Genomic DNA, 26,111 nt, shown 5'->3' with positions numbered 1-26,111 from the left:
GGTGCTTTGCAGGTGCTGGCAGGTGCCAGGTTGCCACCTGTGAGGGCCAGGGAAGCTGTGTGGGAGCGGGATGGGATGAGCCCTGGCATGTGGGGCTCACTGCAGTGCCAGGATGCGCTGTGGCACGGTGCCATCTCTCCCTGACTCCCCGATGCAGCCAGAGGCACAGGTGGGTGCTGGCCCCGGGGCAGAGGTGCCCAGGAGGGCCCCTCAGGCACTGGTCCCACCACAACTCTGCCACGTGCTGGGAGGCACCAGCGTGGCCCTTGGGCCGAGTTGCCCCGGCTGTGAGGGCAGCAATGGTTGGGCAGAGCCCTGAAAACCCACCAGGAAAAGGTACAGAGGAGAAGGCAGCCACAGCTGGGGCAAACCAGGCTGCTGGGTAGGAGCAGAGGGTGGGAGGGCAGCACAGCAGGGCTGACGCTGCTGCTTTCTCCTTCCTCCAGAGTTCCATGGAGCAGCTCCAGCCGGGTGGCCACCACCAGGGGAGCCCAGAAACGCTTTGGGTAAGAGCCATGTCCCTGGGGAAGAGGCCAGTGTGGTACATGATCCACAGCCTGGCAAGGTCGTCTCGTGTGGGAAGCAGGAGTTGTGTGCGGAGCAGGTGGGTAAGGACCAGCTCCTGCACGGGTCTGTGCCAGCAGCTGCTGCAAGTCCTGCACTGGGAAAGCTGGACACAGGGAAGCAACCCAGTTCAGGGGAAAAACCAGCATGTGGGGCGAAGACTGACACTAGGGAAAAACCAGAGGTTGTAGCAAAGCCGGACGCTGGAGGGAAGCCAGAGGCTGGTGGGCAGCCGGCATCTGGAGAGAAAACTGTGCTGGGGGAGAAGCCAGAGAGTGAGGGAGAGCCTGGGGCAGGAGAGAAGCCTGGATCTAACCAGGATGACAGTGAGGAGGATGATGTCAATGACCCCGATCACAGTGATGACAATGGTGATGATGGTGACAAAAATGAGCGTCATGATGGCAATGACAGTGATGGTAGTGACAACGACAGTGATGATGATGGTGATGGTGATGATGGCGATGACGGGGACGATTCCAATAGCAATGAAAATGGTGATGATGGCAACAATGACCGTTACAACGACAGTGATGATGGTGATGATGGTGACAATTCCAGTAGCAATGAAAATGGTGACTCCAACAGCAATGAAAATAGTGATGATGGCAACAATGACCGTTACAATGACAGTGATGATGATGGTGATGATGGCGACGATGATGACAATTCCAATAGCAATGATGACTCCAACAGCAGTGAAACTGATAACTCCAATAGCTATGAAAATGGTGCTGATAACTGGGATGGGTATTTTAGGTTGTAAGGGTATCATTGCCCAGGGATTTCCAGGGGGTTCTGGGTCCCTCTTTTGTGGCACACAGCTGGGGCTGCCAGATTTTGTGATTGATCTGTGCCAATAAATGTATCTGATGGACATAAGAGCTTAGTGTCAAAAGTTTCTTTAACAGTTTGGCAGCACAGATGGGACACTCAGTCACTTGCCCATTTCAGTCCTTCTAAACTCCAGACATTCAAATTCTTGGCAGTGGGTGATTTCACCCAGGAGCTCCGGAGTAAGAAAGGACTGAGTAGTGTGTTAAATATCTAGAGCAGGTTTAAGTCCTGCCTTCTACGAGTTTTGAGTTTTGTGGTTTTGTGAAAGATGAGAAATGTACCTGGCATAAAGAAGGGGACGCCCTCAGCCAAGGTATTGCAGAACTGGGAGAAGATAGTTGACACTACTGAATGATCTCAGGAGTGCACAATAATATTATGTCAGGAGGAATGGCCATATATTACTCCATGTGGGTATGGTCCTTCAGCTCAGATGCCAGCCCTAGCCCTGACAGAAATCGAGAGGCTGCAGTGTGTGTGCTCTGTGCAGCACCTGCAATCCCTGAGTCAATCATCACTAATGTACCACAACACCCAACTTCTGCGGCAGCATGAAATGGGATTTTCACAGCCACACACCCATGGGTGTGTTCTTTATGCCCCCCTTATAAGAGGAGGATAAAAAGAAATTTACATTTCCTTGGGAAGGAACAATATTCCATTAACAAACTCCCACAGGGGTATAAACATTCACTAAATGTTTATAGTAATGCCCCTGGGAAGAAATCCAATTCAGGGGAAAAAAAGACAGTATGAGGGAAGATTGAGACTAGGGAAAAGCAAAGCTGGAGACTTGAGGGAAGCCAGAGACTGGTGGGAAGCCAGTGGCTGGTGAGAAGCTGGCATCTGGGGAGAAACCAGGGGGGAAGGCTGAGAGTGAGGAGGAGCTTGATGTGGGAAAGAAGCCTGGATCTGACCAGGATGACAGTATGGTGGATGATGACAATGACAGTGATAACAGTGACAATGACAGCGATGATGTCTATGATGATCATGACTGTTGAGAATTTTCTATTATTTGAAAGCTGGAATTGTTAGGTGCAAATTGAACATTATTTGAATCATACTGGGTGTGTTGTGTAAGTCAAAGATGGAGCGTAGTGAAACCCAGGGCTGACAATCTGAACATTAATAATAGTTAGAATAGACAAAGCTGTAGCTTAAATATTATTTAAAGATTAATAGTTGGAGTGGACAGCCCACAGATCACGGTATATGAACTGTAACAACCATATTACAACATGGGCTGCAGAACTCGCTGAAACCCCAACCAAAACTGACCTCAGAGGGTGTGAAGGTGACCACAAGGTAACCACTTAGTAATGAAACTGTGAAGCAATGAAGAGCTAAGAGACCCCAGAGCCTAACAATGTTCTTGGTCTGGACTGTTACATGAGGGATGGGGAGTTTAGACTATAAGAGTATAATTGCCCAGGGATTTCTTTTTTCAGGGTCTCTCTTTTGAGGCTCCAGCTCAAGCTACCTGATTTCATGATCGATCTGTGCCAATAAATCTATCTGATGGAGATGAGAGCCTACTGTCAAACGTTTCTTTAACACCAGTGATGATGATTGCAGTGATGTTGAGGGTGCTGGTGACAGCAATTACACTTGTTCACCAATGCTGGAGGGTAGGCAAGGAACATGTGAGGTGAGGGGAGCCCGCAGTGAGTGGCTGCCCCCAGACTCCTCCTCTGCCTCACTCTGCCAGGGCTGGTCCCAGGCACCAGCAGTGTTTTGAGCAGGACCTTCTCCTTCCTAATAAACCCAGCACTGGTCACTGGCTGGGTATGATGAGCTGTCCTTGGTCAGTGCCTGGCATGGCCAAGCCATCGTGGCTGCCCCAGCCCTGTCCTGGTACAATGAGCTCTGGCATCTGTTCCTGCCCAGCATGGGCTTGGCAGGGCCCTCTGCACAGAGATATGCCTCTGTCCCTCATGGGAGACCCCCCAGGGACAGCCCCAGCCAGGGACAGCCCCAGCCTGGGACCTGCCTGGGACCTGCAGAGCATCTCTGGCAAGGGAAACATCCATGTGACCCCACCTCCCTGAGGCTCACTGGGGTGAGCTGCTCCATGCCCAAGGCCCCCAGCATCCTCCAAAAGCAGCTGCCATGGCAGAGCTTGACCATGAGCCACTAGGACAGGGACCCCATCCCTCCCACGGGGACTGAAGATCCCACAGAGGCTGGCAGGGGCTTGCCAGGAGACAGAAACAGCAGGAGCCAGCCAGTGTTCATCACAGACTGGGTTTACTGGGAGGTGGGGGGCACGGAGGCCCCGATGGTCAGCACAGAGCTGAAGGTGGGATCAGGGTGCTGGGTGCTCATCCAGCAGCTGATGGAGCCCTCCATGGCTGGCTGTCCGGCTGTCTGGCTGTGCAGCTGTTGTCTGTCTGTCTGGTGCGGGTTGGCTGCACACTCCAGGCCCTCAGGCCAGGTCCAGGTGGGGGCTAGGTGAATTCTGGGGAAAGACAGGAATCTGTGTCCAAGCCCTCACTTTGTAGCATGTCAGGGCACAGCTGTCAGCACCACAGTGAGGGTCTGGGGGGTGAGGGCTCCAGAAACCCCAGATACCCCTCCCAGGGAGCTGTGGGGGGTTTGCCAGTCACTTCTGCAGCATGCAAGGATGTGGGGGGGACAGCAATGCTGTGCAGGATGCTGCAGCCAAGCCCCAGTCACTTTGGTCCCTGTGCCCATGGCCACACACCCTCCTGCAGTGCTGTCCCACTGCTCCCACATCTGCCTGTGCCCACCCACATCCACCCGTGCCCACCTGTGCTCACTTGTGCCCACCTGTGCCCCTCTGTGCTCACCTGCAGAGAGCAGCCGGGCCCAGAGGCAGCAGAGCCCCAAGAGCAGCAGCAGCGACAGCAGCCGCATGGCACGGATGGGCAGCGTGGGGGCTGCCTCTCTGGGCACAGGCAGGGTTTTAAATCCTCCTGGGGCAGAAGGTTGGTCCCCATGACCTGGCCAGTGCCCCAGCACCTGACGTGCTCCATCCGAGCGTGAATATCCCCCGTCCCCTCCCTCCTGCAGGCAGCTGCTGCTGGATGAGCCTCAGGGGAGGCACGAAGGTGCTGACAGGAGCAGCCAATGAAACTTCCTGCTGCGGGGGACAGGTAGGGCACAGGTGGCAGCGAGGAGCCGGGAGACCCTGCCTGGGGCTGGCCTGGCCGAGGCAGCAGAGGTGGCTCCCTGGCCGGGCGCTGTGGAGCAGCCCGTGGTGCCCTGGCAGCTCTCCGGGCATTGTTCTGCCTCTGGGAACAATCGCTGGTTCCTGAGGGACGTCCTGTGACCCGACACGGTCCACAGCCCTGCACTGCCACCAGCCCCTCAGCCCTGCATCTCCTGGCCAGCCTGGAGACCAGGACAGGCCAGGGGGGCATGGGGTCCTGGTACTGGGAACAGGGAGGTGGGAGCTCTGCATGGGCACCAGGACTGCAGGGCTGGAGGACGGTGTCCTGTGTCCTTGCCGGAGGCAGAGTGGGTGCCCAGATTCCTGTCAGGCGGTGCTGGAGCTGCCTCTTGCCTCCTGCTCCCTTCCACGGGGCTGATGGGATCAGCCACCCCGGCTGCTGCGAAGTGTCGAAGTGTCGCAAGGACGGCAGCATCGGAGCTGCCGGGGCTTTCCCTGACGGTCCCTTCCGGGAGTGCCTGTCCCTGGGAGAGGCAGGAGGGCTCCACACCCCCGCCCGGGCAGCTGCCTGCACGTGTGTGTACATGTGTGTGCACACGTGGAAGCCAGCTGTGCACACGTGTGTGTGCGTGTGGAGTCCACGCTCCCCGTGTTCCCGCTCTGTCCCTCGGCTCCCCTGGTGCCTCTCCTGCCGTACAGCCCGGCCAGGGCAGGAACATCATCCTGCTGGCACAGCGCCGCCCCTGTCCCCATCCCACCTGAGCCTCCACCCTGGGAAATGCCACATTCCTGGGTGCACCCTGAGCGCCCTGGTCACTGTTTTCCCCCTGGAGAAGACCTGGCTGGCGGCTCTGCCCCCCCAGCTATGCCAGTTGCTCACCCTGCAGATCCCTGGTGTCAGGGCAGGGGGTACCTCTGAAGGGGTTTCTATCACGTGCAGCCCCAACATCTACCTGGGAACAGCCCTCCCCTTTAACCCGCCGTGCCCCAAACCCCAGCAACCGCCGGGAGCGGCTCCGCATCCCCGGCGGTGTCACCCCAGCCTGGCCATGGCGTTACTGCGAGGCCAGGCGGTGCGAGGACAGCCGGAGCTGCTCTGGAAGATGCCGTCAGTCGTTCCAGGGATCACCCGGCTGCGATTCCCTGCGGAGATAGCGGGAAAAATGCAGCCCCGGTGGATTCTGGCGCTGTGGCCCTGCCCTCCTGTGGGTGCGAGGTTGGGAGTCTCTGTGCCACCGGGAATGTCTCGGATGGCTCAAGGCAGTACCGAGGGTGGCCGCTGAGCCGCGGCCCCGGGACCACCACGGTCCCTGCGCGGGGGTCCCTTTCCCACTGCCCACCCTGACCCTGCACTCCCGATCGCCTCCAGCATGTCCCTCGGGCTTTGCTCCCGCCCTGCTCAGGACTGGCCACGTCACCGTGTCTCATGCCGGGGTTTCTGCCAGGATCTCGTTTTGGGGCTTTAGAGGAGAGGCAGGAAAAGCTGCAGTGGGGCGAAGGCGGCGGGCGGCACCACCCCCCCCAAACCCCACCCCGAGTCCGACTTTCCTGGCCCCTCCCCACGGAGCTTTCCTCGCCCTCCGCTTCCCCCTTGGGACAGTAATTACGGCAGTAATTAGGAAGACAATTATTCCTGCTGAATGGAAACAGCTTAATCTGTTTCTCCCTCCTTTTGGCAGGTTTCACCCCACGCCCGCCCACGGGTGCCGGTGGGTGCCACCCAGCCTGGGGCCCGGAGCCCTGCGCTGCTGTGGATCCGGATCCCTGGCTGGAAGCCTGGAGGGCTGTGAGCCGTGTCCCATTCCCAGGGAATGCTCCCCACACCAGCACGATGAAGCTGCCAGGCCCCGACGTGCTGCCAAGAGGAGGGGGCTGCCGGGGGGGCACAGGGCATGGCTCAGGGCAGGCAGTCCTGTGGGACCTTCAACAGCCACGATGGCTCAGCCCCATGTGCAGGTCCATCCCATCTGGGATGCTCTTTGTCACCCATGAGGGAGCACGGGAGAAAGGGGTGAAAGGGCACAGCACTCTGCTCTGGCACAGCCTCTCCCTAGGCCCTGCACCACAGGGAGTGCAGGGCAGTGGTGCTGCAGTGTGCCATGCCCCAGCTCTTCCCTGGCTGATGGCTGGGCCAGAGACAGCAGCTTTCCATGCCCTGGCATGGCACTGCCATCCTCACTGGTGGCAGAGAGGCCAGTGCTGACCTCCCTGTGCCCATCCCCATGATAGGCTTGTCCCCAGGAGACTGTGGCTGCTGCTGGTGGTGTCCCCAGTCCAGCCTGGGCATGCCACTGCCACCCAGCTGGGCTCCCCGAGAGCCACTCCAGGACAGCTGTCCCGTCCTACCAGTCCCCCTGGCTCCAGGGATGTGGCCAGGATGCCATTGGGGAGGCTGGGCCCTGCCTAGGTGTGGCTCATTACCTGCATGGCAGGAATTACCTGGGCTCAGGCGACAGCCCTGCACCCTCTGCCCCACCCGCACACCTTAAATCCCAGCCCACCACACCCAGGGCCAGACCTGGCCATCCAGGGCACCATGGAGCTGCTGCCTGGCTGCCTTCTCCTCCTCCTCCTCACTGCCCTGCTCCCCCTCACCACACGGTCCGGCCCGGCCCCACACGGACATGGACGAGAAGACCTGGGGATGGGTGAGTGTGACCAGGGCATGGCCTGGGGACAGGGACACCTGAGTGCTGCTCTTGGCCAGTGCTCCCCTCTGCCCCTGTGCTGCCAGGTGCCTGCAGGGGTCTGGGGCTGTGGGTGCCTAGGGTCTGGCCCTGGGGCACTGGGGGGCTGCTGAGGCCCCTGCTCAGTGGCCCTCCCCAGCGTTCTGGCCACTGTGTCCCACAGCAAAGCCTGGGTACTGCTACTACATCTCGGAGGTGGTGGAGGACCCGCTGGATGAGGCCTGTGGTGCCTGCCGCAGGGACGCCTCCTGTGCCCGCTGCACCAGCGATGCCGACTGCCACGGTGTCACCAAGTGCTGTCCCAGCAAGTGCGGCTACACCTGCCAGGAGCCAGTGCTAGGTGAGGGGTTGGTGCCGTGGTGGTGGGGCTCTGGAGCAGCAGGGGTGGGTGACTGGAGGGGTGTTAGTTCACACTGGGAAACAAACTGGGAAGGGAGGTCCCTGGGGTGCACCCGGGGTCGTGCCAGGTCCTTGCAGACCACGAGGGGCAGCACACTGTGCAGTGGAGGAGCACCCCAGCTGCTGGTGCATGGGGCTGTGGGCTGCTGGCACAAAGGGTTTGGCAGTAAGAAGGGACTGGAACTGTGCAGACCTTTCCAGGGGCCTGGCAGCACTGAGAGTGGTGGCATCCCTGTCCTGCCCCGGCTCAGCCTGTCCCCTTTGGACCATGCAGACTTCTGCTACCTGCCCTCGGTCTGTGGGAACTGCAAGGCGCTCTTCCGCCGCTTCTTCTTCAACGCCTCCAGCCAGCAGTGTGAGGAGTTCATCTACGGCGGCTGCGGCGGCAACAGGAACAACTTTGAGACCAAGGGCGAGTGCTCCCAGGCCTGTTCCCACGTCGGTAACTAGCAACGTGCCGTGGGCCGTGTGCCACAGATGGAGGCTGCTCCTGGCCCCGCTCCTGACACCCCATGTCTCTGTTCCAGGTGACTGATAGTGCTGGCCCGGGGGGTGTAGTGGCCTCTGCACAGCCCCAGCCCAGGGGAAGCTGCTGCTGGTGGTCACATCCCCGACCTTGGAGGGAACCATTCCCTGCGGGGCTGGTGGCAACGAGTGCTGTTGGCTGGGGTGGCCTTGCTGGGGGGCTGCGGCTTGACTGGGGATGCTCACTGGCTCGATGACAGGGACATGTGCCCCACAATGATAGCATGGCTGCCCCTTCCTGTGCCAGGGTGCCTGACCAGAGGAGCCCGTCCCTCCCCTCAGGCTGTGACACTTCAATACAAGGGTGGGTCCTTGGATGAGCACGTCTGGGTCTCGTCCTTCCTGCTGGAGCAGGCAGTGCCCATCCCTCTTGTCTCTCCTCCCTCACGGGGACTGGGTGATGGGTGCCTCCAGCAGCATGGCATGGTGGCCCCGGGGCTCACCCAGCCACCACCCTGCAGCTCCCCCTGCCTTAGATGGCCTCCCAGCCCAGCCTTGCCCTTGAGCTGCTGATGTGACCTGGCTGGGAGCTGAAGCCACTGAATGGAGGAGGAATGGCCACCAACTCAATGGGTGCCCATCCCCAGCCTGCCTTGACCCAGGTCATTGTCTGCACTGCTTCACTGGCCCCTTGGCACCAACTCCAGCAGGGGCTAAGCACCCTGCCCCCGGGGATGCTCCTTCCCTGGGAGCCACAGTTGATTCCAGGCTGCTCCAGGAGCATGTGGGGCAGCTGGAGGCAGCCAAGTACACACTTTATTGCTGGAGGTGGTGTGGAGGGGACAGGCCAGCTGGAGCCTGTGACTGTCCCACGTCCGCTAACGAAGGTGTCTTCCTGCTGCAGAGGAGCTGCTCTCCCATCACGCAGCATCTGAAAAGGAGGACGTGCTTTTAAGGGAGCCAGAAGGCTGGAGAAGTGAGGGACCAGTGGCCATGTTTGCAGCCATGCTGGCCAGCTCTGTGAGAGCTTCATCCTGCTCCATGTCACTTGAGATCCCCTCGCCCTGAAAGTGCACCTGCTGGGAGCAGAGCAATGGGGCAGCAGCGGGAACGGGCCTCACGATGATGCTGAGCTGGAAGCGTGCTGAGGGCTGTGCCCTTCACACGGGTCTGGTTGACACCCTGCATGACCTGGTGCCAGCCCTGGTGCTGGCCCCATCCTTACCACTGGACACCCGTGTGCAGACGTGGCCGCAGCCGTTGCTGCAGCACTTGTGGCCCCAGGGACACTCCTCGTCAAGGCTGCACAGGTCCAGGCATGACCCACGGCCCCTGGGCACGGGGCACGCTCCTCCTCTGCCTGCAAGGCAGAGCACCCTGCCGTGGGGCAGCTGGCTAGAACGCCCCACATGTCCCAGGGAAACGCCTGAGTTCTCTGTCTCACCTCCGGGGGTGTCCTTGCAAACGCGGCCACAGCTGGTGCGGGTGCACCTCTGGCCCCAGGGACACTGTGAGTCGGCCTCGCACTGCTCTGTGCACCGCTCGGCACCGTGTCGTGGCACAGCCGCGGTGTCACGCTCTGCAGGCAGGGCAGGACAGTCACCTGGTGACTCTGAGCTGAGGCTGTGTGTGCTCATCACTTGCACAGAAGGAAGGGGAGACATGGGAAGAAGGACAGGGACAGATCATATCCCTGGAAGCTGTGGGACCCCGCAGGCACAGCCATCTCAGCAGAACCCCCACGAGTTCACAGCACGGGATCCTCACTGGGGTCGGAGGGCCAGGATACCCCAAGGAGTGGGTGCTGAGGGAATGCTGGGCTCCATCCCCACAGGGCAGAGGGTACAAGAGGCTGACCTTGCAGAGAGGCTGGCATGCAGACATGGCCACAGCCATTACTGCAGCACTTATGGCCCCAGGGACACTCCTCGTCGAAGTTGCACAGGTCCAGGCATGTCCCCCCTTCCCTGGGGATGGGGCACACTCCCACTCTGCCTGCAAGGCAAGTACCCAGCTGAGGGGCACCTGGCTAGAGCACCTCACAGTGGGGCACCCCAGAGTGGCCCTGCATGGCTCCCAAAGGGCCTGGCTGGCTCTCACCTCCAGGGATGTCCATGCAGACATGGCCGCAGCCGATGCTGGTGCACCGCTGTCCCCGGGGACATTGTGAGTCGACCTCGCACTCCTCCAGGCACTTGCCATCAGTGCTGTCCTGGCTCTCTGCAGGGGCACACGGAGATCCACTGTCACCTGGCCACCCTGGGGGGGCTGGAGCCAGCTCCCCCCGAACAGGCTGTGCCTGCTACCTCTGGGCACGGCCACGCACTCCCAGCCGCAGCCTGTGTCGCAGCACTTCTCCTCTCGCCGGCAGACACTGTCATCCAGGCACTGGCTCCCACGCCGGCGCCGGGGGTCCCAGCATGGCTCTGGCCGGGGACACTCCCCAGGGTGCTCTATCAGAGGAGGGGACCTGGATGAGGGCAGGGATCCCAGCCCTGCTCTCACTTTACTGTCCCGTGCTGGTGGCCGGGCTGCCGCGCTCACCTCGTGCAGGGCGGGTGCAGCACATGGCGCAGCCAGAGAAGCAGCACTTCTCCTGCCGGGGACAGTCCCTGTCGTGGGCGCAGGAGTCCTTCTCCAAGCACGGTTCAGAAATCTGCTGTGGCCTCACCTTTGGGCACTTGCCAGGTTTGTCTGAGATGGGAAGGAAGGGGCAGCAGGGGCAGGGACCACACCATGCTGTGGGCACCCCCTTTTTCTGCAGCCTCGGGGCACTGTGAAGGCTGCACCCTGGGGGTCTGAGCAGCTGCCCTATGGCAGCACCATCCCACATCTTTCCCCCAGGAGCTTTGACATGCCTGGTGTGTGACAACCCTGTCCTGGTAACCTTTTCCTCACCTGGTTCGGGGGCCAAGCACACAGGGCCACATCTGCTGCTGCTGCAGCACTTCTCAGCCCCCGGGCACTGCCAGTCCTGGATGCAAGTGGTGCCACACGGGGATGTGGCCAGCGGAGCCTCCTCAGCCAGCGGGCAGATGCCTGGTTTTTCTAGGGGCAGGAGGCAGCAGTGCTGGGTGTGCAAACAGCAGCAGTGGGTCTTTCCCACCCAGTCCCCCAGTCCCTGGAGCTGGGGGACACCTCTGCCTGTATCTGGCACCTTGGGACGGGGGCAGGCAGACATAGTCGCAGCCGCTCAGGCAGCACTTCTCCTTGCCGGGGCACTCGTCATCATGCCAGCACCAGGCTCTGCAGTCATAACTGGGGAACAGCCCAGCATAGGCTGGGCAGAATCCGTCCTTCCCTGTGGACATGGCATGGGATGGCTGCAGTGCCACTCTTTAGAGGCACAGCCACGGGGACCAGGGTGTGTGGGGTTGTTGAACCTCTGGGGCAGCTCCTGGCCCCCTCACCTTGACCACGTGCTGGGCACCGCTGGCTGCACATCTGGTGACAGCACACGTGGGATGGGGGACAGTCCTGGTCCTGGAGGCACCCCCACTGGTGTGGCAGTGGCTGTTGGGTGGCTGGGACAGGGCTGGTGTCCTCTGCACCGTGGACCAGGCAAGAACGGGATGGTGGCCTCGCCAGAGGGTGGCCTCACTGTCCCCTCTCCCCTCCAGCACCCACCTGGGAGCTGCACAGTGAGTCCCCACCCCAGACCCCGGCGAGCATGAGGAGAGGAGCCCCTGCTGTGCCACAGCTCTGTGGCCCCACGGCATCATCCCTGACCTCTGAGCCATGTCCCCGCCCGCACTGCCCGTCCTGTCCCATCCTGCCTCACCAGCTGACGCTCCCGGCAGGCACTGGTGGCCACAGCTGCTGTTGCAGCATTTCTGCACATCGGGGCAGTCTCCATCGCCTCGGCACCGCTCCTGGAACGGTGGTGGCTGCACCACGGGGCCCTCCGTGGGCTTGGGCTGGTCTGGCAGGGCAGAGTGGGTGCAAGGATTGAGCCACCCTGCCCACCCCGGGGGTCCCCAGCCCTCGCTGTGGTCCACACACGCCTGGTGCCTGAGACTACATCCTGGCATTGGGTTTTCCCGGGAGCTGCTGGTGAGGGGAAGCTGTGTGTGCTGCCCCAGAGGTCAGGGAAGCAGGGAGGTGATAGATGTCTATGGCACAGAGTCCCTGTGCTGAGCCAGGGCTCCCAGCTCTCCCTGCCAAATCCGTACCTGGTGCCGGCTCCAGGCAGGCAGAACCACAGCCCAGCAGGCAGCATTTCTGCATTCCCAGGCAGTCCTTGTCCTCCAGGCAGGGGAAGGAGCAGGGGGCAATGAGCCCCTCGGGGGCTGCTGCCCTGCAGGCACCGGGCTTCTCTGCAGCGCCGAGGGGCCGAAAGGTGAGGCTGCACCGCAGTGTCCTAGGGCAGCACTGGGAAACCTGCCCCTGCCAGACCCTTGTGCCAGACCCTGCTTGTCCCTGGCTGGACCCCACCATGTACCCCATCCCAGACCCCTCCATGCCTTAGGAGCTGTGGTCAGGGGGCTGCCAGCAGTGCACAGAGAGCTGCTTTGTAGCAATGGGAATGGCACAGGGATGGGGACAGGGATGGGGGAGAAGGATGCCAGCTGTCCTGGGACAGAGGTGGTGCCATACCTTCTGCTGGGGGGATGCAGCGGAGCCGACACTCCCAGGGGCAGCACTTGAGCCCAGCGGGGCAGCTGGAGTCGTTGGCACAGAGCGGGGGCTCCTGGCGCAGGCAGCGTGTGAAGTCCCGTGGGCACCTTCCTGGTTTCGGGGGGTCCCCTGAAGAGGGATGGCAACGTCAGGGCAGTGCCAACACCAGAGCCTCTCATCCTCCATCTTCGGGAAGTGGGGCGTGGGTCCCCACGCAGGGGCCAGGGAACTGGAGTGGGGATCACAGCCCGGGGGGCTGGAGACTCTGCTGCAGCATGGCCCAGGGCTGCTGGACCCCCACATCGAGACCTGCATGGCACAGCATGGCACGGCACAGCACGGGGCTGTGTGTGCCCTTGCAAGGCAGCAAGTGCCATGAGGATTGTCACTGGCCCTGCAAGGGCACACCAGCTGGAGGTCAGGATCCATCCCTGAGCATCCTGCTGCCCTGGGTACCTTCACTGCAAGGAGCACACCCCATGCCACTGCTGCCTCCTCCTCTTCCTCGTCCTCCTCTTGGCACCCTGTGCTCATCTTGGCCGTGCTGGGAAAATCAGGACAGCCCTGCCTCTGCTACAGGTGAGCTCCAGCTGGTGCCTGTTCCCGGTTCCATCACCGGCCGGAGATGCGATGGGAGCAACCGCTCTGTCAACAGCCTGGCTGGGTGCGGCAGGGCCGCGTGTTTGGGCTGCAAACAGACGCTGCTGGAGTTTCACTGCAAACAGCAGCTGTTTGGCTCAAACAAAGAGGCACTGGCCGTTGTCTCGGGGTGGGCAGAGCCGCGCTGCAGCTGGGCACCACCGTCCCTGGCATCATGCTGCTGCAGGGGGCCGGCATGGGGTGTGGGGGGGTCTGCACTCAGAACGTAGAAGACACCCTGGCACATGCAGCACCCCTTAGAGCTGATGGTTGCTGCGTGTAGGGTGCAGGAGGTGCACATGGGGGTGCAGGGGGTGCACACATGTCCCGGGGGCCCCCCAGGCAGCCGGGCAGCAGAGCAGGTGCTGCAGCCAGCTGGGACATGGTCCCTGCCAGCATGTACTGGGCAGGGACAGAGGAGACACGACAGTGACAAGGGGGACCGGGGTGCAAGGAGCTGCCCCCAGGCTGCCCGTGCCTGGCAGCTGCCAGGTTTGCTACCCAGTACTCACCGCCCTTCTCCTCTGATGTCACGCTTGGCTCTGCCCTGAGGATGAGGAGCCCCAGGAGGAGGAAAACTCCCAGGCTCATGGTGCTGCCAGGGACGTTGTGAGTGTCTGGAGCTGAGCTGGGGCTTGGTTTACAGTCAGTGGACAGGGTACCCGAGGTGCCAGTGCAGTCAAAGCTGGGCTGCTGGCTGTGGCATCTGGCTGTGCCGTGGGCAGGAGGGGCAGGAGGAGCAGGAGGAGGGGCAGTTCTCAGAACCCACTGGCGCCCTGCCAGCCATCCTGCTTATCTCTGGCCGAGCCCCACTTTGTTTGGGGTCAGGGCGACCCACGGGGCTGAGGAGGGCAGCTGGGGTCAGGCACTGTTCCCCATGGTGCACAGCCCTGCTGCAGCTGGCTGCCACCCCCTGCCTGGGTTTCCCTCCAGCCCTGCTTGCCCCTTGCCTCCCTGGAGTGGGGGCTGTGGATAGACTCCACGGGTTGGCCGTGGCACAGCAGTAGGAGCAGCCTGAGGAGTTCTGCCAGCCCTGCTGCCATGGTGCTGTCCCCCAGCCAGGTGTAGCCTCTGTTCATGGGACTGCTTGGGATCCATGAGTAAGCAGGTCCTGCCGTGTCCCCTTGCAGGTCAGTGCTGCTCCCTGCCCCCTTCTCTGTCCGGGGACTCCATCTGTCCTGACCCGTGACTGCTTTTCCCACCAGGTTTTCACACTTCGGGATGCAAATGAGCCCTTCCTTGGTGCAAGGAATCCGAGGGAACTGGTTCTCCAGTCCCTGACTGCTGAGGGAACATGAAGCAGCCCCCGGGCCCTGCAGGATGGTCACCATGGGGTGATGATGGCTGGAGGTCGCCCGTGTGGAACTGGGACCCTCTCCCTGCCCCGGGGCAGTGTCTGCCTGCAGGGATGGCTGCCTGGCGCCTGCCTGCACCTCCCTGCCTGCACACAGCCCAGGCTGCCGGTGCCTCTGGGAACCAGAGAGGGAAACAGGGATGGTCACCCAGAGCAGAGGTGGCCATGGGATGGTTTATTCTGTCTCGGTGCTGTGGAGCAGCTGAGGCCAAAGGGGATTGCCTTGTGCCGGGATGCCAGGAGCCTTGGCTGTGGGGTGGTGTGGGTGTTGTGCAGCCCCTGATGGCACAGCTGGGAGCAGCTGGGGGTACCAGTTACCCCAACCAGAGCCATCACTCAATGCTGGTGCCATCCTGCCAGCGGTGCAGAGGGTCCAGCACAGGGACAGGCGCGGGGGCAGCAACACCTCTGCTCACGCCAGTGGTGCAATGGCAGTGGGGTGTAGGGTGACCCCAAAAAGGCAGCTCCTGTGCAGCTCTTCCTGGCCAGGGCTAGGCTGTGCCTGGAGGAGACAGGTGAGGGGGTCAGTGAAGATGGGTGCTCCCTCTCTGAGGGATGGGGGTCCTGGGGTGCTCCCACCCTGGGCCCCCCTTAGTCCCCTCCAGGCTGGACCCGGGGGGCAGCAGGCTGGGGGTGAACGTACCCCAGAGTGGAGGGATGCAGACCCGGCTGCAGCCCTGCTGGCAGCACTTCTGGCTGGTGGGACAATCCTTGTCCTGCAGGCACAGGAGGAGGCACTTGTCTGCCTGGTTACCATCCACTGCAGGGGGACAGAGCCCTGGCCACACTGGCACATATGAGAGAGGGAGGGGTGAGAGGTTCAGGGCACCCTTCCAGCATGGGGGAGCTGCCCTGCCTGCAGGGGTGAGCTCCTCACCCATTTCCTCCCCCATCATACACCAGCTCAGTCCCCACCCTCCCATTGCCCCCTAGGGAGGGCCACGGTTACAGGGTGTGTAGGCAGCACAGGGGTCTTGGCCGATGGCTTACCCCTGGTGGGTGGTTTGCAGACATGTCCACAGCCGGTGGTGCAGCACTTGTCATCCCCAAGGCAGTCACCGTCTGTGTCACACAGCTCCAGGCAGGGACCCAGGGAGCCCCGCAGCACCATGGGGCACGTGCCGGGCTTCGCCGAGGCATGGTGGCTCCCTGGTGACAGCAGGGACTGTGGATGTGCTGGGATTCTGTGCTCCTCAGCCCTGCTCCTGGCACAGCCTTGGTCTCCATCCTGTTTTCCTCTCCATCCTCCTTTGCAGAGCCCTGTGCTGCTCTCAGTTGCCAGCCTCACACCCACACCAGTCTGACCCAGTGAGACCAGTCACAGCCCAATATGGGATGCCAGCTGATAAGTGGAGTGGTGAGGGACAACCCTGGCTGTGGTCCCACCAGCAGGCGGTCTGAGGAGGGTGCAGGAGGTGGGTGCAGGAGGGGGTTCAGCCCTGTGCATGTTTGGGACCATCACCCCCCCATGATAGAGGAGCTGCGTGCAGGGATCCTGAGGGCCAGCTCTTGCCCAGGGGCTCAGGAGGGCCTGGGCTGGGGCCAGGGTGGGTGTGTGGCAGCGGGAGCCACAGCTGGTGGCACATGCTCCCTGGGGCCTGGAGGGCTGCCACCAGCTGCACACTCGGCTGGGCACAGCCGCTGCGGCTTGTCCGGCAGCACGGCCTGGCACACGCCGGGCTCCACAGGGGAGGGAGAGCCGTGCTACCCCCAGTGCAGTGGTGGGCTGGACACGGGGATCAGGGAGGGCTGGCGGAGCTGTACCTGTGTCTGGAGGGGCACAGGCTAGCCCACAGCCAGAGAAGCAGCACTTGTGGTCCCCAGGGCAGTCCCGGTCATCGGTGCAGCGGTTGGGGCAGGCGGCAGCACTCCTCTGGGTACGCTTCCGTGGGCAGAACCCGGGTTTGGCTGGAGGGAGGGTTGAGGCTCAGCATGCAGCCAGTCTGGCCCCACAGTGCCCACAGCTCCCCTACAGTGTGATGGGGGCTGCGGACTCCTGGGTCTGTCCCGAGGCATCCTCAGCCTGCCATGGGGACCCCCAGGCCACCTCACCTGGCTCGGCGTGCACGCAGCGGGTGCAGCAGCCGCGGGTGCAGCACTTCTCCCCGGAGTGGCAAGCGGTGTCGTCGTGGCAGCTCGCCCCACAGCTCGGCCCGATGGCGCTGCCAGCACGGGGGCAGTAGCCTGGGCTCTCTGCAGAGGGAGATGCTCCATGTGGCCATGTGCCAGGGACTGGGGCTCATGCCAGGGGCACTGACACAGGCACCAGCCCCCACCCACACCCCACCCGTCACCCAGCCCCTGTGCTGGCATCCCTCGGAGGGAGCAGGGGTACCTGTGGTGGGCAGGAGGCAGGTCCAGACCTGCCCACTCTGGCAGCACTTCTCGGCACCGGGACAGCTGTGGTCGGAGAGGCAGTACAGCCCGGGGGGCCAAGGGGCTCCACTCTCCCCCGCTGGGCACTCACCAGCTTTGGGGGGGGCAGGTGAGGCAGTGGGGGTCCAGTGTCCCTGTGGGGCTGCGCTGAAGGTGGGAGCAGCGCCCTGGTCCCCACGGCCATGCTGCTGGGCCAGGGCGAGCAGTGCCAGGAGCACCAGGAGGAGGCTGCGCTGGCCCAGCATTGCACTGCGATCAATGCTGTGCTTCTGGGCGATGGGCTGGGATTTAAACTCTGCTGGGGCAGGGGCTGGCCAAGCCAAGCTGCTCTTTCTCATGACAGCAAGGTTTCAGGACTGTGGGAGTGCCAGGCATGAACAATTCTGCTCGGGGGAGTCTCCTGGGGCAGCGCTGGGCCTGTGGCTCACAGCTGACACATCCTCCACAGAGCCCTTTCCAGGTCACCGGTGACCCGCGAGCAGCTGGGCCAGGACCAAGCAGAGCTCCCAGAGCCCCACCACTGTGAGCAGGGTTAGCACATAGGGGCAGTGTCCTGTCCCCAGTCTTCAGTGCCCACCAGGTCCCTCTTGGCGCACATGGAGCAGGGAGAGTTGCTGTGGAGCTGTGGTGCTGTGCTGGGGTGCACCAGCCTGCACCTGCATCATAGGGAGAGGGGGAACCAGCACTGGGCATTGGGCAGTGCTGGCCAGGGTGTGGGGCTTGTTCAACCCTAGGGGGCAGCTAAGGGTGGGTGCTCTGGGGGTACCGGCCCCTCCCAGGCAGGAGGGACACTTGCTCTGCTCCCAGGGGCTGGGAGTGGAAACAGGGTAGGACCAGAAGGGACAGGGCCCTTGGAGCCCTATGAGGAGCTGGAGGTGCCAGGAAGAGCAGGATAGGAGCAGAAGCTTAGCCCTGAGCAGGTGGGGAGGGGCAGGCATGTGGCAGAGGTGCGTGGGCGGCACTGCCCAAAGCTCCTTTAGGCTTCTGCAGTGGGCAACTGTGTGGGGCAAGGAAGGGTTTGGGTGATGCTCATGTGAGGGCACACGCTGCAGCCTGTTTGTCTCCTGGTCATTGCAGAGCGGGGAGCAGAGAGCACCTCTGCTCTGAGCACAACTGCACCCTGATGGCCCTGCTCTGAGCATGGCTGTGCAGAGGTGGAGGAGCCAGTGTGCCAGGTCAGCCAGGGCCAAGGGCCCATGGGACAGCCCCAGGCAAGGCACAGGCTGAGGACCCCTGGAGACACAACAGAGCCAGTTGATGCTGGTGTTTGTATGGAGCCCTTCCAGGCATCTCCAGCGCGGGACGAAGAAGCAACCAAAGATGGTGGCCATGGAGTGGCAGGGAAAGTTGGCCATGGCGCAGGATGGAGAGGCAGCCATGGCGTGGCAGGGAGAAGCTGCTTTATTGGACAGAGTGCAGGGGGCTGTGGCATGCCCCGAGCAGGGGACCCTGGGGAGGAAGCTGAGGCTGAAGACTCCAAGCCAGGGGGATGATGCAGGGCCACGGCCAGGGTGAGCGGGATGGGTGTTGGGCAGCAGCTTCCCCGTGGCTGGGCTGGCAGGAGGTGGCTGTGCCTGCAAAGGAGCAAAGACTGTGAGCAGGATGGGTGCACAGATGCGGTGGGATCCCTGGGGCTGTCATGCACCCAGCTGACCTCAGTGGATGGGCGTCACGCAGGAGACCTTGCCGCAGCCATTCCTGCAACACTTCTGGTTCCCGGAGCAGTTGGCGTCAGACTTGCACTGGTTGGTGCAGACACCCAGCATGGGGATGCCCGGGCTGACGGGTGGGCAGGTGCCAGGCTTGTCTGAAAGACAAATGGACATGGCTGAGACCTGCTGGTCCTGGCATGGGGGGCAGGGCCCACCCTGCAGCTCCTGGAGCTGTGGGCATGGCCCTGGCCCCTGCCTGCCATGGAGGAGGGACCACCATGGCTGCCGGCATTTCCCTCATTCCATGGCTTTGCCGGTTGGTGCTCCAGCCAGCTGGACTTGACGGGGACGTGTCAGGGAGACTGCGTGGCACGGTGGTCCCCAGTGGTCCCTGTGCTCAGTGGTCTCGCTCAGGGACGCATGGCTGGCACAGGATACGCAGGTGTGCCATGCAGACCCGACGGCAGCCTTGGCCCTGCTGTTCCCCACAACTGCCAGGGATGGCCCTGGCCCTAGCCATTCGTTCATGGCATGAGGGTTCAGCCCAGGCCTTGGCTGGGATCATGTGCCCCCAGACAACCTGTGCCTGGCAGTGTGGGGCCCCTGCTCCGCTGTCCCACCGCCTGCCATTGGCACTGGACTCCAGCTCTGCACCCTGCTGCCCTCCACTGCAGCCAGGCCAGTGCTATCCTGCAGGCAGCTGTGGAGGTACTGGAGCCTCCGTGTCACATCCACATGTCTGCAGCTGTGGATCCCAACTCCTGAGCCCATTTCCAGAGGCTGCTCTCCATCAGGACTGGCATGGTAACTGTGCTCAGCTGGACGGCTGCAGGGCTGTGGCCAGTGCAAGGATGGGGATGATGCTATTGGGAGACTTCCCAGCGCAGGGTTGGAGCCAGGACAGTGCCCACATCCTGGGCTGGCAGCCACCCACGAGGCTGAGCAGTCAACGAGCACTGCGACAGGGAGCGGCGCAGACCCCCACCCTGTGCCCCGTCCCCAGCGTCATTCGGGATCATCCTCTCAGCCCCTGCATCGCTGAGAGGAGGAAGGGGAGAGTGTGGCCCAGCGGGAGCACACCCTGAGCCTGCCGGGCTCCCACACAGACACTGGTCCCCCCGCTGCAGCCGGACCCGCATCGGGCACCCAGGCCCGTGGCCACCACCGCACCCTGGAGCACCGGTGCTGCCAGCTGGGATGGGCTGGGATGGGCTGGGCTGGGCTGTCGTGCTCCGAGCAGCACAGCCAGGAGCAGGAGAGAGTGTTACCGTCGGGCTTCTGGCAGGCCTTGCCGCAGGCCGCCGGGCAGCACTTGAGGGTGCTCTCGCAGTCGCCATCGGACTGGCACCCCACCGTGCAGTTCACCGCATCCGTCGCCGGGTCCGGGCACACGCCGGCTTTTGCTGCAAGGCAAAGGTGGGGGCGTGGGCGTGTGCTGGGGCAGCTGGCCCCGGGCAGGGCGAGGGCTGTGTGCCGTGGCAGGACATGCTGCCACCGGCCCCAGGGTTGGGTCCAGGGATGCTGCTGAGCCTAACTGCACCAGGCATGGGCTGGTGCTCACCCCGGCCCCCACCGCAGCTGCCCTGGGGCTGGGAGAGAGGGATGCTGGCTGCTCGCCGGGCGTGCTGTGACGAGCCGTGCCGGGCCCGTGCGCTCATACTCACTGGTGACATTCTGGGCGGATGCTGCCGGCAGCTCTGCCCAGAGAGCCAGGAGCCCCGCCAAGATGAGGACGCTGCGGGCCGTGGGCATGGTGCAGGAACCGGCTGCGCTGCGGCCGCCCGGCCGGCCTTTAAGCTCCTCTCCAGGTGGGGCTGGCGGGCTCGGCCTTCCGGGTGGTTCCCAAGGGCCGGGCAGGGCCAGGCTCCCCCTTCGCGCTTGCACAACCCGAGTATCAGGTATCTGCCGCTCCTGGCTGCCGACCAGGGAGGGGGAGCCTCGAGGAGACCGGGCGGCCATGCTGAGAACTCGCCCGGCAGGAATGGCAGCCAACCACCACCGGCTGCAACCCCTGCACGCTGGACCCCAGACAGCTCCAGACTGATCCCACTGAAGTGCTGGGCTGCCATAGCCCCACACAGGGATCGGCCATGGGGATGCAGTGGTACTGCTTGCGGGCAGCGTAGCAGGAGCGGGTGCACCAGGGACAGGGCACGACCTGTCCCTACTTGGACTCACCCTGTGCCGCCCTGGCCACAGTCATGAGCTTGAATGGAGCCCCTGGCCTGGGTCACCAATGTCCAGAGGCCGGGAGGAACTGATGGTGCAGACAGGGCTGCAGATCGGCTCTGCTGCTGCTCACCCAATTCCTGCTCCTGTTCCAGATGCTGTTCTCCTCCTGCTCTGGGTCCTCAACTGAAGGGCCCTCCAGGCTGTCTGTGCCTTGGGCAGACGCCCAACCCAGGGCTCCCCTGCACTTCCCCAGAGCAGCCATGGGAGCTCTGCCCGGCTGCCATCTCATCCCGTGGCCCCCATCATCCTTGCAGTCTCCCACAGCCCCAGGGATGCGGACAGACTGTCTGGCAGCACGGATGGGCAAGTGGCTGGTGGGGAATGAACCATGGGCAAATGCACCCAGTGCTCCGGGACTTGGTGGTGCTGGGGCTGTACAACCCCGGAACCCCTCAGTGTGTCCAGGATACCCTGCCCAGAGCATGTCTGGTGGGCCAGGACACTTCACGGTGCCTGCCAGTGTCGAGCCCGGGCTGGTTTGGTCGGGCCCGGCTCGCCCACCCAACGTGGCCAACTCTGCCAGTGCCCATCTCCTCCACAGCCGCCTGTAGGAGGGTGAGACCAGCCCTGTCCCTGGTGATGTGCCCTTGCTGCTGGCAGAGTCTGCAGAGGCAGCCCCAGCTCCGAGTTGGAGCATCCTGCAAACCTGCATGGGCCAGGGGTGCCTGGGGCTGGGACATGATCCCTGCCTGAGTCACGAGCTGGTGTCTGCTCTGGCGGGGTCCGTCTCCAGGTAATTTAACCCCACAGTCAACAATGTGGCACGGTGGCGTGGCAGTAAATCAGTAACTGTTTGCCTTTACCTGTGGTCCCCTCCCTGCCTGGGTGTTTATGCAGGAACAGGAGCCGGCACAGATGGCTCAGCCTCCTGCCCCACCACTGTGCCGCGTGTCACCACAGCGGGAGCAACACGGGGGGATAGGCAGAGGCTTGGAGCAGCAAGGAGATCAGCAGGGCAGTCTTTGTCCCTGTGCCCTCCGGGATGGGGACCTGCCAGGCAGCTGCCAGGACCTGGCCATGCTCAGGCTGACTGGGATGCTCCCACTCTGGGTCCCAGTGGTAACACTGTTTGGGGAGCTGGGCTGGGCTGACTTTGGGATGCCATGAATCAAGGCAACTGTGTTGCAGCCCAGTGGCCCTAGCACCAGGGCTGGGACATGATGCCGTGGTGGTGGGGTGGAATAGGGGTGGTAATGGCTGGGAGGTGGGAGCGCTGCCCACCGGAATGGAAGCTCTGTCCTTGCATGATGATATGCAGCATCAGAGCCCACCTGGACCCAGCAGCAGCTTCCCTGGAGCAGCAGCACTGCTGCCATTCCCACACTGCACACCCAGGGTCACTGTCCCCACTGTCAGGGAGGGGCTGCCCTGGTGTCCCACCATGGCTGAGCTGCAGTTCCCATGCCAGTGTTGTCCTTGAGGGTCATTGCCCTGGTCTGACCCTGTGACGGCTTTGCCCCAGTGCAGGGTGACCTCAGCGTGGGGTGACCTTGGTGCTGGCAGTGAGCAGCTGGCGCTTGTGAGGGTGTGAGGGTGGATGCCAGCAGTGGGGCTGCAGCAGACAGCTGGACAGGAGCAGACAGGAGTCCAGAAATGGGCTCATGGCAGGAGATGAGGGGGAAACCACAGAGGAAGATGAGAGCTGTGGGGAGCAGCGTGCGTGCCAGTGGGTTTGCCCACGGTTGCGCCTCAGTCCCAGGGTGCCTGGCTGGCTGCTGAGGGGATGATCCAGCTGGGGCTGCCCCCAGTCAGCCAGAGCAGCTGGAGTGAGCATGCTGGTGACAGCGCCAGTGGCTCCAGCCCACGCAGTCATCATCACCTTCCGGGAGACAGGAGTGCTTTGGCTCCTGTCCCCAGTGTGTGGCATTCGGTATATTGCCATCCCCACCCTGGCTCTGCCAGGTGCTTCCTCAGAACAGGCTGAGGGCAGCTTTGGGAACGCAGGGGTCTGCCAGCAGGGCTGCGGGCTACTGTCCCCATGGCGAGGGGAGGATTCTGGCTGAGAACATGGTCTCAGCAGACCTGAGCATGACCCCAGAGGCTCTTCCCTACCACATCCCTGGGGAGCTGTGCCCACTACTGCTAACCCTGGTCATGCTGGCTGCGCCCAAGCCTCGCGCGTGACTGTGACTCCTGCATGGCAGCAGGGAAGGTGCCGGAGTCACGTCTCCTGACTGCTGAGGGAATGCAGTCAATGATTAAAAGGGGCACCTGAGCAGGGACCCAGCTTCCCGCTGCTGGCACAGAGCAGGGGCAGCAAGTACAGGGATAGAGAGGGACACGCCATCCTCTGGAGACGCTGGGCCCCTCAGCTAGCAGTGTAGGGTCCCCACACCACGGGCATGGGCTGGCGCATGGGGGATCTGGCCCCTCGGGTCCAGCTGTGCATCTGCCAGCAGCGGAGGGCTCCCACCACACTGGCACATCCTACCACCACTGAGCCCCCCGCTGCCCACGCTGCCCACACGGCGCAGACCTCGGCGACCCTGCTCCGAGGCATGGCCGCAGCCTCAGTGGTGCGTGGGTGCTCTGGAGCTGGGGAAGTGCCTGGCTCTGTGCTGATGGGAGTGCTCCTACCTGCTCATTTCACTGGCACCCTGGCCCCAGCCAGCCCTGCAGCGCTCCCGGAGCCAGTGGGAGCGGCCACCCCGAAACGCCCAGCACTCACCTTTGCCCCCAGTAGGAGCCGCCTGGAGATGGGCACACAGGGCCAGGATGCCCACGAGCAAAACGACCACGGTCTTCATGGCGGTGCCACAGGTACGGATGGGCAGCACAGGTTGGTGGGGGTTTATATCCGCATGGGACCGGGGAGGGGCCACGCACAACCTGCGTGTGCCGAAACTCTCTGACGCTGCGTGTCACAGCTGTGCCCGAGGCGGTGACGGCCACGCGACGTTCCTGCCTGAGAAATGATTTACCTGGCCCTGTCCAGCCCTGGCAACCAGGCTACAGCCGGTGGGAGGACGGCACCCTCAGCACCCCCATGGGGAGAGGGAGATGTGGCCATGGGCTGGGGTCACCCCATAGCCACAGGGAGCCCAGAACTGCCCAGGTGTGACGAGCGATTAGATGGGTTTGTGGGATGGGAACCCATGGGGGAGGACTGGTCAGGAGGATGTTCTCTGGAGGCTGCTGTCCTGGCAGTGTGCCAGGGGGGTGTTCTGGCACAGAGCACCTGGGGGCCTGTCCATGGCTGTGCCCATCCTGGGGACCTGGTGCTTGCCTGCCCCAGTCCCGGCCTGGTGCCCGCATCCTGCCATGTCTGCCTGTGGAGCCGCAGGGGACAGCTGGCTGGGTCCCCGCGGGCGAGCATGGCCTCAGGGGGAGCAGAGCGTGGGAAGCCTCCACAATGTGCTGGGCACACCCATTGCCCTTCACCGAGCACCATTCCTCCGTGGGGACAGGCCGGTGGCTGGGTTCCGGCACGTCGCTGGCTGCACATGTGTCCCAGCAGATGGGTGCTGTGGAGGGGTCAGCACTGGGGCTGTCTCTCACCTCACTTTGCCCCAGGACTGGTGGGAGGCGACCCTGAGATGCCCAAGGTCAGTGGTGCAGGGAGGTCACAGGGAGCCCAGCACAGCTGAGAGTGTGAAGGGTGACCGTGTCAAGGGTGAGGTGCACTCCCTGCTCACAGGGACCCCATGGTGATGCCACTGCTGTGCCCTGAGACCCTGCCAAGCATGACCTTTGCTTCCTGCACCCCATCCCATGCAGGCAGTGGCACAGCCCAGGGGCTGCTCCATGCTCCTCTCACTGTTGAACCGTGGCCACGCTGGCACATCTTTCTGTGCCTTGCCAAACAGCAAAGGGCACCTGCAGGTGCTGCTGGCAGGTTGGGCAGAGGCAGCTCGGCTTAGGGGGCACAGCAGGGGACTGGTGGGGCTGCAGCAAGGCACAGTGGGCAGCCAGGGCTCATGTGGGCGGAGAGGGGAAGGACCAGGGTTTTTGAGGGCTGGTGAAGAGACTCGTCCTGTGGTGGAGCTGGAGTTGGAGAACAGCCTCGGTCGGGGTCCTGGTATGCTGAGGGGCACCAGGGACACTCCCTGCCTGGGGGTTTGTGACAAGGCCAGCCTGGACGCAGGCATCTGTGCTGAGGCCAATGTGACCTCTGTGGCCTCATCCAGGGTTTTACAGCTCAACGACCGTATTCCCCCCCTTGGAAATTCCTGTGTGCGTCATCCCAGCTGAATGCAGCTGTTGCTGCCAGAACTCTGGGTCTGAAGCAAAGGGAACCATGAGCAGGAATTAGGGGCTTTGAGAGCAGCTTGATCACGTGCATGGGGTTTCTTTGGGTGACACCTTTGCCCCGATGTGACGTGTGCTGCAGTGCCGTGGTGATGATGTGAGGGTCACCAGCTTCTCCCGAGCAGCCCTGGCCCTTCAGCTGGTGCTGGCGACTCTGGTATCTGTAGGGTTTTGGTCTCGTGCTCTTCCTCGTCCGGCTGCTGTGTGACTGATGTGTCACGGCGTGGAGTGGCATCAACGATGGCGTGTGCCCGTCCTGCGGCACATGGCGGTGTGAGCCTGGTGTGCCCTTCTGCCACGGGGATGTGAGGAATGGACCCCCTGGCCTGAGCAGCCCCCTCCCCACTCGTAGCCCCCTCCCTCCCGCAGCCCGTCCCCGCCGGTGCCGCTGGGGACACATCCCGTCCCCTCCCGCCGTGTCTCCGCTCCGGGAGCCGGTCCCGTCCCGGCCCCGGCGCCGATCCCGGGCGGCGGCCGGCAGAGGAGGCTGTTGTTCCGCCGGAGCGGACCGGGAGCAGGGCCGGGAGCGGGGCCGGGCTCCGGCAGCAGGGCCCCCGTTCCCGTCCCCGGATAAGGCACCGGCCGGGCCGGGACCCCGGCGGAGACCCAGCGTAAGAAGGATGTGGAGCTTTTGGAGCGGATCCAGAGGAGGCCACGGAGATGCTCCGAGGGCTCGAGCACCTCTGCTCTAGAACCAGGCTGGGAGAGCTGGAGATGTTCAGCCTGGGGAAGAGGAGCCTGGGGAAGAGGAGACCTTAGAGCCCCTTCCAGTGCCTAAAGGGGCTCCAAGAGAGCTGGAGAGGGACTTGAGACAAGGGCCTGGGGGGCCAGGACAAGGAGGGAATGGCTTCAAACTAAGATAGGGCTGGGTTAGATTAGAGATTAGGAAGGAATTCTACCCTTCG

General features: G+C 63.0%; 4 protein-coding genes across 7 annotated transcripts; 1 reads left to right on the top strand and 3 right to left on the bottom strand.

The window, feature by feature from the left end:
• Positions 1–112: 112 nt before the first annotated feature.
• Positions 113–1,376, top strand: LOC127478166 (uncharacterized protein DDB_G0290685-like). Its single transcript, XM_051803428.1, has 2 exons — positions 113–169; positions 557–1,376. The coding sequence occupies exons 1-2, from the start codon at positions 113–115 to the stop codon at positions 1,328–1,330; spliced, it is 831 nt and encodes a 276-aa protein (XP_051659388.1). The 3' UTR covers positions 1,331–1,376.
• A 6,240-nt stretch (positions 1,377–7,616) lies between these two features.
• LOC127478034 (balbiani ring protein 3-like) lies at positions 7,617–13,977 on the bottom strand. Of its 3 annotated transcripts, XM_051803165.1 has the most exons (13): positions 13,857–13,977; positions 12,685–12,834; positions 12,261–12,404; positions 11,870–12,010; positions 11,499–11,633; positions 11,246–11,389; positions 10,987–11,136; positions 10,633–10,782; positions 10,395–10,541; positions 10,189–10,308; positions 9,946–10,083; positions 9,314–9,667; positions 7,617–8,000 (listed from the first exon to the last, which is right to left on the bottom strand). In XM_051803165.1, the coding sequence occupies exons 1-13, from the start codon at positions 13,933–13,935 to the stop codon at positions 7,633–7,635; spliced, it is 2,220 nt and encodes a 739-aa protein (XP_051659125.1). In that variant the 5' UTR covers positions 13,936–13,977; the 3' UTR covers positions 7,617–7,632. The 3 variants fall into 3 exon arrangements, with proteins under 3 accessions (XP_051659125.1, XP_051659123.1, XP_051659124.1); XM_051803163.1 differs by lacking the exon at positions 13,857–13,977 and having other exon boundaries at positions 10,633–11,136; positions 11,499–11,532; positions 12,685–13,239; XM_051803164.1 differs by lacking the exons at positions 12,261–12,404; positions 13,857–13,977 and having other exon boundaries at positions 10,633–11,136; positions 11,499–11,532; positions 12,685–13,239.
• On the bottom strand, positions 13,243–18,327 carry LOC127478051 (WAP four-disulfide core domain protein 3-like). 2 transcript variants are annotated; one of them, XM_051803190.1, is made up of 6 exons: positions 17,034–18,327; positions 16,751–16,891; positions 16,463–16,606; positions 15,689–15,847; positions 15,342–15,485; positions 13,243–15,200 (listed from the first exon to the last, which is right to left on the bottom strand). In XM_051803190.1, the coding sequence occupies exons 1-6, from the start codon at positions 17,410–17,412 to the stop codon at positions 15,190–15,192; spliced, it is 978 nt and encodes a 325-aa protein (XP_051659150.1). In that variant the 5' UTR covers positions 17,413–18,327; the 3' UTR covers positions 13,243–15,189. The 2 variants fall into 2 exon arrangements, with proteins under 2 accessions (XP_051659150.1, XP_051659148.1); XM_051803188.1 differs by lacking the exons at positions 13,243–15,200; positions 15,342–15,485 and having other exon boundaries at positions 15,807–16,606.
• A 130-nt stretch (positions 18,328–18,457) lies between these two features.
• LOC127478061 (WAP four-disulfide core domain protein 2-like) lies at positions 18,458–20,749 on the bottom strand. The gene is made up of 4 exons (XM_051803204.1): positions 20,391–20,749; positions 19,995–20,129; positions 18,729–18,881; positions 18,458–18,648 (listed from the first exon to the last, which is right to left on the bottom strand). The coding sequence occupies exons 1-3, from the start codon at positions 20,683–20,685 to the stop codon at positions 18,730–18,732; spliced, it is 582 nt and encodes a 193-aa protein (XP_051659164.1). The 5' UTR covers positions 20,686–20,749; the 3' UTR covers positions 18,458–18,648; position 18,729.
• Between the last annotated feature and the right edge of the window lie 5,362 nt (positions 20,750–26,111).

The sequence above is a fragment of the Manacus candei genome, unplaced genomic scaffold (genome assembly GCF_025592945.1).
Source record: "Manacus candei isolate 608988 ecotype Guabito, Panama unplaced genomic scaffold, ASM2559294v1 h1tg000057l, whole genome shotgun sequence".
In the NCBI taxonomy this organism is placed as follows: Eukaryota; Metazoa; Chordata; class Aves; order Passeriformes; family Pipridae; genus Manacus; species Manacus candei.
Note: the sequence above shows the minus strand (reverse complement) of the source record. Positions and strands in the feature narration are given on the sequence as shown.

What these genes read in the sequence shown, in the direction of transcription:
- LOC127478166 (XM_051803428.1), top strand. Translation starts at nt 113, where the DNA reads ATGCGCTGTGGCACGGTGCCATCTCTCCCTGACTCCCCGATGCAGCCA. An exon ending in CGATGCAGCCAGAGGCACAG is followed by an intron (nt 170 to 556) that starts GTGGGTGCTGGC and finishes CATGATCCACAG; the next exon opens with CCTGGCAAGGTCGTCTCGTG.
- LOC127478034 (XM_051803163.1), bottom strand. Translation starts at nt 13,239, where the DNA reads ATGAGCACAGGGTGCCAAGAGGAGGACGAGGAAGAGGAGGAGGCAGCA. An exon ending in CCTGCCGGGAGCGTCAGCTG is followed by an intron (nt 11,533 to 11,869) that starts GTGAGGCAGGAT and finishes TGCTGTCACCAG; the next exon opens with ATGTGCAGCCAGCGGTGCCC. An exon ending in CTGCCTGCCCCCGTCCCAAG is followed by an intron (nt 11,137 to 11,245) that starts GTGCCAGATACA and finishes TCCTGCCCCTAG; the next exon opens with AAAAACCAGGCATCTGCCCG.
- LOC127478051 (XM_051803188.1), bottom strand. Translation starts at nt 17,412, where the DNA reads ATGAGAAAGAGCAGCTTGGCTTGGCCAGCCCCTGCCCCAGCAGAGTTT. An exon ending in CTGCCTCCTGCCCACCACAG is followed by an intron (nt 16,892 to 17,033) that starts GTACCCCTGCTC and finishes CTCCCTCTGCAG; the next exon opens with AGAGCCCAGGCTACTGCCCC. An exon ending in CTGCGTGCACGCCGAGCCAG is followed by an intron (nt 16,607 to 16,750) that starts GTGAGGTGGCCT and finishes CCCTCCCTCCAG; the next exon opens with CCAAACCCGGGTTCTGCCCA.
- LOC127478061 (XM_051803204.1), bottom strand. Translation starts at nt 20,685, where the DNA reads ATGGCCGCCCGGTCTCCTCGAGGCTCCCCCTCCCTGGTCGGCAGCCAG. An exon ending in ATCCGCCCAGAATGTCACCA is followed by an intron (nt 20,130 to 20,390) that starts GTGAGTATGAGC and finishes TTTGCCTTGCAG; the next exon opens with CAAAAGCCGGCGTGTGCCCG. An exon ending in GGCCTGCCAGAAGCCCGACG is followed by an intron (nt 18,882 to 19,994) that starts GTAACACTCTCT and finishes TTTGTCTTTCAG; the next exon opens with ACAAGCCTGGCACCTGCCCA.